The 13,947-nt window shown below is 26.2% G+C and overlaps 1 protein-coding gene across 1 annotated transcript; it reads right to left on the bottom strand.

The window, feature by feature from the left end:
- Window positions 1–316: 316 nt before the first annotated feature.
- Window positions 317–13,641, bottom strand: LOC103310131. Its single transcript, XM_029490359.1, is given in 18 exon segments — window positions 317–461; window positions 522–680; window positions 759–837; window positions 952–1,029; window positions 1,119–1,226; window positions 2,799–2,947; window positions 3,021–3,100; window positions 3,182–3,219; window positions 3,221–3,364; window positions 3,431–3,553; window positions 3,629–3,892; window positions 6,599–6,743; window positions 6,807–6,883; window positions 6,953–7,144; window positions 8,043–8,180; window positions 8,585–8,845; window positions 12,656–12,907; window positions 13,028–13,641. Coding segments are annotated over 18 exon segments (2,634 nt in total). The 5' UTR covers window positions 13,268–13,641; the 3' UTR covers window positions 317–354.
- Window positions 13,642–13,947: the final 306 nt, after the last annotated feature.

The following is a 13,947-nucleotide window of genomic DNA, read 5'->3' on the forward strand; positions in this document are numbered from 1 at the left end:
CACATTATAATTTCATAGCAGAAATTTATTTTTTAACTATCATAATCTTTATATTTGTACTGAAACATATAGTTTAAAATCTAATGTAGTCATAGACACACGATTTTCAATTATATATAATTATAATATCAAAATTAATATGTAATAATCACATTGTCAAAAAAAGTAAAGGCCAATAAATAAACAATCTAGATCATATTATTTTGTTATTAAGAAAACACCATTAATATAAATCATTAAACGAAACCAACTATACAAAATATAAATTCATTAAAAAAAAACTGTATACAAATATTTGAAAATTTATAAATAACTGAATTCCAAAGAAAATAAATTAATATCTAAAAAAAAAGTTTATTTTTCATATTTTATTTTTTCATATTCTTCTATGAATAGTTCAAACGATTCTTTACTTATAACTCTATATTGATAGAGATTATTTAATATTTTTAATACCATTCCTATGGATAAACAATATCACATCATTAATGAAACTAAAAATTATTTAGGTAGCAACTGACCTTTAGGATGATTAAGTGCAGCAGACATTATTTGAATGCCGAACATACACTGTACTTCTCGTGCCTGGATTTCTTCATGTTCTGGGAGTAAATTAATATAATATGTTAACAACATCAAATGAGTAGCATCAAAGAAATCCTCATAAGAATAATTCAATTCTATAAATTAAAAAATAATTTTGAATAGTTGAGTATTTTACAAATTATTTTAGTATAGGTTCAGAAGTAGTGACTTACTCAAACATAAAATGACAATGGCTATAGTTAATGCTCTCACAAACAGAGGGCTTTTTATAATTTCTGCACTGATATTAGTCTAATTTAAAAATAAATGAATATTTAAGAACAATTTTTATTATTAACATGCATAATACAAAATTCAATGCAATAAAAAAATCATTTAAATTTATTGTTTAATTATTTTACTTACACATATCCAGATTTTTATATCATCAATTAACTTAATTTTATCATAAATTGCAATAGATAAAAGGAATACACCAATTCGCTAAAATTTTAAAAATATTATATTGTAAATTTAATGCAATAAAATAAAAAACTACAAGCATTTATTAATTATAATGATTAAAAACTTACATCTTTTTTAAAATATTTATTTATTTGGTTATTGGGCATAAAGACGTCTAGAGTAACATTTTCTAACGTATTCCACTTATTGTAAATCCACAATATACCACATAATTCCTAAAATTTAAAAAAATGGTAATATTTAAACGTTAGTGGAGAATCAGCCAATTTTATTGTTATAGGTAGCAATAATCTTGTAAATCGATATTAGAAAAGTTTAAAATATGTATAGCTGCTAAAAAGGTACTCTAAAAACTGACATTACTGTAACACTTATAACAGCAGTAATAATTCCAATGGTTTCTTATGAAACAGCAATTTGTACTATCAATATAAAGCATAATATTGCAAAATTGGTCAACGTCAATTTAGAGTAGAATAATGAAGAAAATATTGTATTTATACATCCACATCCACATAGTGATATCAGTAATGAAAAAGTTCGGGGGTCACCAATTAATATTTTTAATGAGCCATATTAGTAATCTGGAAATTATTCACAGGCCTGCTGATTTGAAAATGATAAATCACAACACAAGAACATATAATATTAACAATTTTTACTTTTTTTTGTTGTCTACAGACCGCATAAAATTTGTCCGCGGGTCTCAGGAATTAATACTTAGGTATACATTTTGTTAATGTATAAACATTAAGTCATTAAAAATATACTGACATCATCAATGTTATGCCTATACGGCTTCAAAACTTATATAATAGTATACCTACTACTTATTAGTCCTTATAGTTGTTATATGGACTGATTTTATAAATCCATTTTATATAAGTAACATTAATTGTAAAACCTTACATTTTAATGAAAAAGTTACTTAATGTAATAAAAATAATGTTAAGTAACACAAATGTAATTTAAATAAAAATATTTAATGTAACGAGTAACGTAATTTTATGACTTTTTAAAAGTAATTTGCTGTATCCACCGCACGTTTGGTGATGAAAGAAATCTATTAAAGTTTAAAATATTCTGAGAAAAATGTAGGAAGTATGAACATTATAATAAACCCAGATAATGGAGAACATGAGTGAAAGAAAAACTCAGACATTGGAAGTCTATTCAATAGACCGAACATTCAAAATTTCTTAATATTAAAAATAATAGTCGAGCAAGGCACAATATTTCATCTATAAAGTTTTAAGAAGATGCCACACCTCCATGTGTTGTCTCTGTCTTACAAAAGAACAACATACTATAAATTATGTTAAAAATACTCCATTTTACTGTTATTTTTAAAACTAGAGCAAATTGACCCAAGATATAATTTAAGGGTAAGATTATTATCTAGGCTATATTAAAGGATTTTATTGATGTTATTATTTTTAAATAAGTAATTATCATATTAAAATTTACAAAAAATGTAGCTTAAAAATGGTCGTAACTTGCTTCTTAACAAAAATATCAATAAAAGCCCTAAATAATAATCTCACTTTTAAATTGTATAAGATACCAATTCACCCTAATTTAAAAATTGCAAAGTAAAATTTATTATTATGAAAGTACAATTTTCATGTTACACGTTTTTAAGAAGGTGACAACACTTGCAGGTGTGGTATACCAATCAATAAACTATCTGGAAAGAGACCACGAGGAATATTCCGAAGATGCAAAACAACTTCAAGGCATAGGAAGCAAAAAAAGAAAGTAGAACAAATAACTATTCTGTCACATACTTCTTTGATGTTCTGTGTTTCCTTGGAACTATTAATTTGATATAAAACTTCGGTCAACAATTTACTAGAATTGTCTGGTCGTATGGATTTACATGAATCTTTTAAATTGTTGAAGTCGAAGGAAGCATTCTGTGATAATAATAATGGAGCTATAAATAAAATATTTTAATTAATTATGTTTGTATATTTCAAATAATTGATAGGTTTTAAATAAAAAATTACCAATAATGGCAGCAATATAGGAAAAAAATTGAGGGTAATCCATCAAAAAATCATTCCAATAACTAAGAACATCATCAATTCTTTAAAACAAAAATATTAACAGAAATAAGAATGTTATATCGTTATATAATTTGAAAAAGACGTATAAAATTAATAATTACCCTTGATTGATAGCTGTCATTGGGAGAATTTTTTTGGTATAAAAGTTCTGCAAAAATCTTTCCTGCCACTGTTGCACGACTGATAGGATTATCTAAAGTTATAAGTGACATAGATTTCACAAACTCTTCATACTTTGTGTGGATTACAGAAGATTCATTTTTTGATAATGAATAGATTATATCCTATAAAAAAAGCACAATTAAAATTATGATTATAATTAATATTTGTCTAAATATTAATATACATACATCTAAATTTTGCAGTTGCTCATAATCTAGAAGTATTTTTTTACATTGCATATTAATTTTATTATGAACTATTGAGTTCAGTAAAACTGCTTTATCCTTGGGTGGTTCAACTGGCTCTATGGGCTTTAAAAGACAATTTATTGTATATAATATCTTAGTTAGTTGTACCACAAGTATTAAATATAATTTATGTATTACCGATATTTTATTATTATTGTGATGATGATCTCCTTCTTCAGGTATATTTTTGGCTAGCGCCATAGGTTGTTGTTCATTTGCTACAATATCTTGTATTTTACTTATTAAAATCATATAACTATCAATACGATTAAAATTCCATTTATTTTTGCGTACATTTATTAAGTCTTCAATCATAAAGACTATTTTTAATGGAATCTTTGACTTAATATTTTTGGATTTTAAAGTATTTAATTGATAAAAAATATCGTTTAAATTGAACATCTAAAACAATAAAATATAGTTTAATTAAATAACTATAAAATTTAATAAGACAAAAAGTAAATTATGTATATTTTATATGTCTGAGCGGAACAATGAATGATTGATTTTACAATGATTTCATTTTAATTTTTTAATTTTTTGTGTGTGTACACGGTAAGTAGTTGAAATGATACAACGATTTTCAACTTCAGTATCTAGTTTGATGGGAAATTGAATCTAGTTGGAGCATTGGAAAATTTAAAATTCCCAGCAGTTTTCAATTGCACCGGGAATAAAAAAAAAAAAAAATTAAGTAAAACCAAGAATTTTTTCACAAAATCGATTTTGGTTTTTGGTGTAATTCTAAACCGTAGAAAATGATATTTTCAATGAATGTTTATATTAGCATTTTCTATATAGCATAAACTTTTCAACAATTTTTGATGTGTTTTGAACGGTTTATGGACATTTTCAATTTCCAATATCAGTTTCCAGTTTTTTATTTTTATATTTGAAAATTATTAAAAATCCAGTCACACTTTATTTTATAAGACATATTTAAAGTTCTAATCTTAACAAAATAAGTAAAAATTATGAAAGTGTGCAAATTATTTTGAGTTAGAAATATATAAAAAATTTTCATTTAAAATCTAAGATTTGAAAATGTAATACAAGATTGTTCATATTAAGTTTTTCTACCTTTACCAAAGAAAAAATGTTCACAAGAAAGTCAAATTAATTAAATGTTTATTAGTGTTTGGAGTTCATATTTTTACAGCTTGATTTCTCACGTAGAGATTTTCTTATTTTTTAGTAATGAATTTTTTAGTAAATGAATACAGAATAACTGTAGATACATGAAACTTAAATCAATTACCATACATGATAAAATTTACAAACATTTTTGAATCTTTTGAGCTGTTTGCGGATATTTTAAATTATTTATTTTTTTTTTTTATAATAAAATTGTCAATAAAATTGTATTTGTTTGGTCAGAAAACGTGAAAATTTAATACAAGTCTCCTGATATATTGTTACTACAACAGTTATAGGCTGACTGACCGTCATCGCTCAGAATCGTATTTATTATACAATGATTTTAAATCATTGAATTCAAATATAACACAATCCATTACAGTGGTCACTTGTAACCTGCTGTACAGCAGAGCAACACACACTTTCCCATCTTATTTTAATATTGCACTCAAGAATAATTAAAACTTGGTTTATTTGTGATTAAAAAATCAAAATATACTAAATCTTTTTAAAATTCAGGCTTAGAGTATTATGTTTAAAGACAATACTTATTTATGAATTGTAAAACAAAATGGTTAATTAAATAAGTAACATAAAAATCAGTATATTTGTAATAATAAAACATGACTTAAGATGACCTAACACATGCAACATGTGATGTCTCAGTCTTACATTTGTACAAATTCTTAGCTTATTTGTGTTATTGTTGGCTGAGTAGGTATATGAACATGTAATCAAACATAAAAGTTAGAATCTGTGTTTGTATATTGTGTGTCAGTTTGCTAACTGACAATTTTAATTTTTTAATTTTAGGTATTATACATTATCCACTTGATTAAAAAATAAAATAGAGTAATAAACAATACAAGAAATAAAAAAAATGTTCTCAATTTAGTACTTTAGGTACCTTCAATTTTTATAATAACAATAACTGATATATATAATAATTAATGTTTATTGGTTAATTCACTATAAACTCAAAATTGATTATTATTTTATGTTATAAGTTTGCAATACAGAAACAACATGCATGTGGATGTGTTGTCATTTTAAGAATTATGCTACTCCAAGAGAAATTATTATTTTTAGAAATTACTGCTATTGTATACACTGAGTGTACAACAGAGTGTAACAGGAAGCTCTGACAGAAAAAATAACTTTTGTTTTAATGAATATTTTTATTTTTATTTTTTATATATATAATTTATATTCACTTGCATTAGATATATAGTATATAAAAAAAAATTATTTTTATTTTTTAATACTTTTTAATACTGAAAATAATTGTTTTGGGTAAATTCAAAATAGCCGATTTGTGAATCTGATCATCAGAATAATTTTGATGGAAAAAACATTTATCTAAGTCAAGTATTTTATTTTTCAAATTTTTTTAAAATAACAATACTTTTTTGATTAAATTATTTTGAAACGTAAGAACTTTTTTCAAAATATTATTTTTGGGAATTTGCTGACATGAGTATATTTCTTAAATAATTTACAAATCATATAATTTTAAAAAAATTTGTCAAATGTTTAAATAGTATTTTTTTTTTTTTTTTTTGTTAGGTCTTCCTGTTACAACCTGTATAAGTTAAAATATCAAATTGTATTAGTATTTATGGTTTTTAGGCTGAATTAAAATTAAAAAATAAATTAATATTTCATGATCTCAACAATGAATAAATAATATAAGTACAATAATAAAACACTAGTATTTATGAATTATTTAAATGGTTTTATAATATTGCTTACATTTGCTTACACCTAATTCCATTATATAATAATATATTCTCATATAATCCTGGTAACATGTAAGTAATATGAAAAGTCTGCAACACAGAGCTTTGAGATACCTACGATACGGGATAAAAAATCCCATAATCTTTCTGTGTCAAATAATATAGATGATTTGAACTTAAAACTGTATGTACATATAGGTAATCCACATAATAAAATAAAGAGTGATTTTACCTGTTCTAATTCTTTTCCAACAGTCTTTAATAAAATGCATAAACACTCTAGTGGTTCTTCAACACGCTTAGTGATTAATTTCTCGATGCGATACATAATAATAGTTGGAGTAAAAATGTTTTTTTTGAATAATTCACCCATAAACCTAAAAATATAGTATAAAAAAAATATTTTGACAACAGATGTTTATATTAAAGTTTATTTTTACCGGCAATTTCTAACAGAACGTTCATGTGATGTTCTTTTATATTTTTCATATTCAACTTGAAGTTTTTGTTTCTTTTCCTGAAAAAAATAATAAATACAAATTAACAATGATCGTACTTAATGGTGTTGGTATTTTATGAACGTAACTAGATCTTTGCATGCAGTGAGTTTCTTAGCAAAATCCATTTCTTGGGCCTTGTCTATTTCAAACATTATTTCACATTTATTTATAATTAAGTTCATAAATGTTACTATTTTACCATTATGAAGAACTTGTACAGTTTGCATAGCTGAACATAAAGATGAACAAAGTGGTGCAAAACCTTGTTTTTCAATTCCCTGGAATTTAACAAGAAAATAAATTCTATTTGATTCATGTAAACACAAATAAACAATAAAATAATAAATAAGACAATCCTAAAATGGTATGAAGAAGGGTTAAATTGATAAACCAAAGCATTTTTTGGATGGAATTTGTAACTATAAAATTATTATTACCTCCTACTTTAAATTCACTATTGAAAACTTAAAAACCCACATAGATGAATTATACATTACATAGAAAATAATCAACATAATTATAAAAAGCAGGTAAGTGGATGTCACTCTGCTGTACAGTAGATTACACGTGGGTAATTGTATATTGGTTGTATTAGACTTGAATTCAATGATATAATATCATTGTATAAGAAAAATGATTCTGAGCGGAGACGGTTTGTCAGTCTAGATATTTTATATTTTGTTATTATTTATTTTATCATGTAAGTTGAATTAATATTAAAATATTATAATTTTTTATTCGTTTCTATGGTGATAAACAAAGCGTTAGAAATTAAAATCCCATTTTTAGCGTTTTTCGTAATTTTCCGGTGGTTTTTCCCGTGGCATTAAATAACTGTTGAGAAAATCGAAAAATGACCTCTCTAAAGTACCATCTTGATCCAATTTGCTAAAAGATAAGGTATTATATGTTGAAATCGAAACACTCCTTCTGGAAGAAATTTTGTATACAGGATATAAAAATAAAAAGAAAAAAAAAACACCATTGTAAAAACAATAGCTTCCTCGCTCCGCTCAGAATCTAAAATGGATTCAAATGTACAAATAATTATTTTTCCAGTTAAATCACACATAACCATCATAATGAAATAAATTACTCAACAATTGTCTATAATAATTATACCCACTGATTAATACAAAATATTTTACACTTAATATCATTTTATTTATACAGTACCTTTTCGAAAACTAAATTCACAGTTGTCTCTAATAATTCAATATTATCAATAGACAACGTATTGAAACGCTCAGTTAATAAAGTAATTTTATCAGGAGAAATGTCGTTCAAAATTTGTCGAACAGTTTTGTTTATTTCCTGTAAAAATATAAATTACATAATACATATGCACAGAACACATAACAATAATATTGTTTTATTTTAAAATTTTTATTTTAAAATTTCAACATTATTTATATCTGAATGGTAACCATTGGAGTAAATTAATTTAAGATAAATTTTCTAGGTACCTACCTGAATTAAGATCAGGGTAGTGCAAGTACAAAGTAATTATTTACATGTATGAAAGTTATGTAGGTACCTGTAGGTAGGTACCTACCTACTTGTAAAGAATAAATAGTTATTTATATAACTTTAAAAAGTAACTCGTTGTAATTTGTATTGTAACTATTTACAAATGATGCATCGGACTTATATATAATTTATTAAATTACATTTAAATAGTGATGTTGTCTTATATTATAAGTCTTTGTAATATTTACCTGAGCATTATAATGTTGTCTGGTTTTTGAGCGTACTAAATTACTTTCTCTTGCCAATTTATTGAATTGTAGTTGGGACACATTTTGAAATTTTTTCCCTCCTCTATTATTTATATTTTCAACTTCACGGCCCAGAGTAGGATCAAATATTCTAAGAGTTTCTTCCTTAACAGATTGAGAAGCTTCAGGGATTTCAGTTGATGGTTTCTGTGGTACTTGTTTCAAAGGTTGTGTGTTAAGCACCATATCCATTGGTTGAGACTGTATAAAAAGAGATTTCAGTGGGAATTTAGAACATAACTCATATTAGCTACAGGAAGATTCTGTGCTGCTGTTATGACTTATTAGTTAATACTTTTAATCTGTTAAACTGTAGATGGTGAAGGCTGTGAGTAGATTTCATAGTGAAAAAAACCCTTGATATTAATTTATACACTTTGAAAAATGTCATTGTGTAAGTATACCCAGTGTCTAGGAGTAACTTAACTTAAGTTACAATAGTAACTGTAACGAAAAATTAGTTTTTAGATTATTTATTTTTATTGTAATTTAATTACATTGTGTTATTGTGGTCACTGTAATGGATGGTATTAAATTTGAATTCAATGATATAATATTATTGTATAAGAAAAAAATGATTCTGAGCAAAAACGGTCAGTCAGCCTATGATATTAGTATATTACTAAGTATATTTGATGATATTAAGGCGAAAAAAGTAATTTTTATAAACCTATTTACGTGGAATCTTGTTTTAAATTTTCAATCCTTAGCTATAAAAGTTGAACATTTTATAAATTTTTTACTACAAAATAATTTTGTAAAAATTTGAACTTTAAATGCTTATAAAAAAAAATTGTGCCTATGTAGGTATTTTTAATATTTTTTAACTGCTATTGTAACAATTTATTGAGAGCCTTGTACTACATTTTCACGCTTTTTAACACAACAAATAACATTTTAAGGACATTTATAAAAAAAAAAACTTAAAAAGCTCAAAACAAGTCAAAATATTTTGAAAATTGTTTCATGCATAGAAAAGGCTAATATAAACATTCAGTAAAAATTCCATGTACTGTAATTTGTTTAATAGTTGTACCAAAAACCAAAATCGATTTTTTGAAAACAGATTTTGCTTAAAAATTCCCGGTTTTCTTTATTTTTCTTTTGTTTTTCACAGCGCTTTTGAAAACTACTGGGAAATTTTACTTTTGACCCCCCCCAGTACCAACTAGATTTACTTTCCTATCAGAAAAGATACTGTTGAAGAAAATCTAAACATTTAAAACAAGGTTCCACGTAAATAGGATATATATAAATTACTTTAAATAATATCATCAAATTTAACTACTTAGTAATATCATAGGCTGACTGGCCGTCTTCGCTCAGAATCGATATTAAATCATTGAATTCAAATTTAACACCATCCATTACAGTGATCCACTTGTAACCTACTGTACAGCAGAGCAACACCCACTTGCCCACCTTTTTTTACTTTTGACTCCCCAAAATACCAACTAGGTTCAGTTTTCTATCAGAAAAGATACAGTTGAAGAAAATCTAAGCATTTTTACTGTCCAAAAAGGTGATGATAGACACACAAAAAAAAATAATAAAAAAAAAAATATTGTAAAATTACTAAATTTTTAGAGACTTTTATTTAATTTTTTTTTAAAATAAATTTTAAGAGCCAATTGATATTGTATGTAAATATATTATTATCATAGAAGTACAATTTTCTGCATAGTACATACACTCTTGTAATAATTATCTGACACAAAAGTGTATGGAATGGAATACAATAAAAAGATCTATTATTACAAAATTAGTTTCTGTTAATAATTTAATTTTTTAACTGTCAATACATAGTTAATATTTTTACAACATAATTATTAGGCTTAGTTGATATTTTTGAAATAAAAATAAAAAGTAACTTAAAAATAATTTAATTGTTATTTCGACAGGTAGTTTATTATGTAATTTGTTTAAAAAAAAGTAAGTTAACCAACTCCATGTGACTAATAATAGTAAAAAAAATGTTACATCCCTTCAAAAGAAATTATACATTTGGTTATCCTTTTAAATCACATATGCATGTGCTGCTTCCATCTAACAAATATACAACATATGAAATATGTGTTTAGAAGAATAAATTTCATGTTTTTAGTGAATTGACATGATAACAAATTTAAATGTAAGAACCTGTATTGTATTGTTTCATTGGGTTTTTACAATATTTTAATTTATAAGCAAGTTATGACTGGAAGTTATTTTATTTTATGATACGGACTCTTAGACCTATCATATGACATATCTGTGCCTATCTATTTATCTAGATTCTCATATAGTACATGCCAATAGTAAGGGTGTCTTGTGCAGAGGATCTTTGAGCTTCAGCTCCCCATGAGCCTGATAAGATGGGGCTCAGCCCCCCAAAGTTCTTATACAAAAAAAAATATCAATATTTGTAATGTATTTTTATAAAATATAAATTTTATTTATTTTATCCCGTTAATAGAAGTGGACTGGGCTTCAAAAGAGGATAAATGAGCCATATAGAGCAATGTGCATTATATGTTCAATGTTCATAAATTTGAAATATTTTTGCCCTAAGCAGACTTTATAAGATTTACTATGGGTCAAACACGGTTGAATAATATTTCCATTCTTCATGTTTACTGGGATGAAGAGATAAATATAGAAATTATTGTCAACTAATTCATTAACAATTCCAAAGTATAGTGGGAAAATACATTTGCTTAGTAAAATATATAACTTTAATAAATAAAGTACCACTACTAATTTTTTTTTTTTTTTTTTGTTATTGTCTTGATATTTCATGATACTATATTATTAAAATGTTGTAAGATACAAGACATTAAAAAAAAAAAAAAAAAAAATGGTAATTGTATAACAAACAATTTAAGGAAAATAAAAATAGGAAATATATGGCAAGAGTCAAGCAAAAATTTACAAAAGTATCTACAAAAATGAACCCCCATGATATTTTCAAAATATGCCAATGCTAATAAAATATAACAATTAATAAGTTAATGAAATTTTAAAATGTAGCCCATCATAAACGGTCATTGGGGGGACTTGAGGGGCTTAAGCCCCCCTGAATGTAACAAACCACAGTAGATGTCAAAATAAATTGTGTATTTTAATATACCTATATAATATACTTAGTGCCCTGCTAAAATAAAGTAGGAGTACTGAGTAGCCACTAGTTGGTAGATTGAAGCGTTTAAAAATGTATGTTTTCGCTGATGGATAAGACGAAAATGTTAAGCCCCCCCCCCCACGGATGTGACCAAATATCCGCCTATGTAGCCCATAGGTAATACACTCTAATGTTGCAATTTAATTAAACCAATACGAATAAATAACATTATAATGAATAATAGTTGTAAGCAGTTATAACTGTAATTGAAATTCGTTGAGGTACATTATATAAATCGATATATTTTCTTTTGGTGTTACCTAAGGGCTAGAGGCATCAATATGTTGCATAAAGAAATCAAAAAGTATTTATTTTTTTTTGTGTGTATTAAGCCTCACACGGTGACATAATGAGTATGACAGTAATGATATTGTGTGTCGTGACACCTAGTGCAGTATATTTAATTTGTTGAATATCATGAAACTGATGTCATGCAATTGAACGAGGCTTTATAGACAGAATAAGGACTTATCATGTGATCCTATGGTGTTTATTTTAAAGTTAATAATAATACGTTCTAGTAAGTCATAGCAATTCATTATGCTGTTTAATATTTAAATAGGAATTTAAATTCATCTTAGTGATATAGAACTCTTAGTTTTAGTAGATTAAAATACTTCAACATCTGTAGGTATACTCTGAATGTGGAATTATTCATCTTTAGCATTTACATGAAAGAAATCTAGAGAAATTATTTGGAATATTAGATAACGCAACTTACAATTCTTGACAAGAATAGTGAAAATCGAAAACATTTTAAAATTATTTTGGTATTTAAAATATTAAAATGTTCAATTTTTATAGTTAAGGATTGAAATTTTAAAACAAGGTTTCTCATAACTAGACCTTACTTCATCACCAGGAATTATGCGCCTTTTCAACCTTTGATTAGGCCATATTTGCAGGACATTTGGACCACAACCTTCCTCAAGACCACGTTTGGACTGGCACCATTTATAACATGTATAATATACGATCATCTGAATTTCTTTCAATACTGACTCATGCGGCATGAATGTTGAGTGATTTCTCGTTATCTTCCAGTCCTTTATTAGTATATTATAGTCTGGTAATTTATAATTTTCGAGTACAGCCTGAAAATTCTTTACAAAATAACAATAATTTAAATTGTGCACAACGTAAGTGACCCTTAAATGGATATATATAAAAAATAATAGTTCTTTAAATGTATATTATTTAGTTGTACTCGAATGAATACCTACATTTATTCTTGTTAAGGTCAGCCAACCAACCACGATACCCAGCAACACGTCATAATCTTTAGTTATGCGTCCAAACAAAATAGAGAGAACTTGCCTTGCAACGTCCGCTCTTGTACCAAATCGATTTATACTACATAGAAAATTATTTATATCTATGTCAGATATAGTGTTCAATGGCTTGTTTAAATAGTGAGACGTAAACATTCTCACTATACATGTCGTGAGGCTCCTAAGTTCCATGACGAAACTGTGAAACCTATTAATAATTATTATTAAGTTTAGGTAAGCACTTTAATTTATTCAACACAACAACTCAATATGACTATATTGTCAGTAGACGCTGCTCACGAGTACAAAAACGACACAAACAAGCCACCATTCACCAATTACCAATAACCACTTGTAATTTATTTGTTAGTTAAAAATTAACAAAATTTAAATAATAAAACTTATTTGTAAATTAATAACTAAAAACGAGAATCAGACATTTTCAAATTCGCAACTACCAACTTCAACAAGCAAAAATCCCACCAATCTATCCGCAACTATAGTGATACCGACTTATTGGCCCATAGGCCATAGTCATTATATTTTTAGGTCTGGGAACTATAGCCCGGCCCACGAGAGGCCATACGTGCTAACGCGTCCGTTGCTGCGCATCGGTTCTCCTTCCATACGCCGAATCATACCGATCGGAAGCCGGCCGGCAATGATCGCCAACAGCCGTCGTTGACTTTCGTGTATACGTAGCGACAGTAGTAAACACGTTTACGAAATTCGACTAATTCGTTTTTATAGCTCGTCTTTTGTGTCGTTTACGTTATAAGTTTATAACGTATTTTTTTACGAGTTTTTTGCGAGTGTTTTTTTATTCAATATGGAGAATCATACAACACCCCCAAAACGCAATTAATTAGCCG

The sequence above is a fragment of the Acyrthosiphon pisum genome, chromosome A2 (assembly GCF_005508785.2).
Source record: "Acyrthosiphon pisum isolate AL4f chromosome A2, pea_aphid_22Mar2018_4r6ur, whole genome shotgun sequence".
Lineage (NCBI taxonomy): Eukaryota > Metazoa > Arthropoda > Insecta > Hemiptera > Aphididae > Acyrthosiphon > Acyrthosiphon pisum.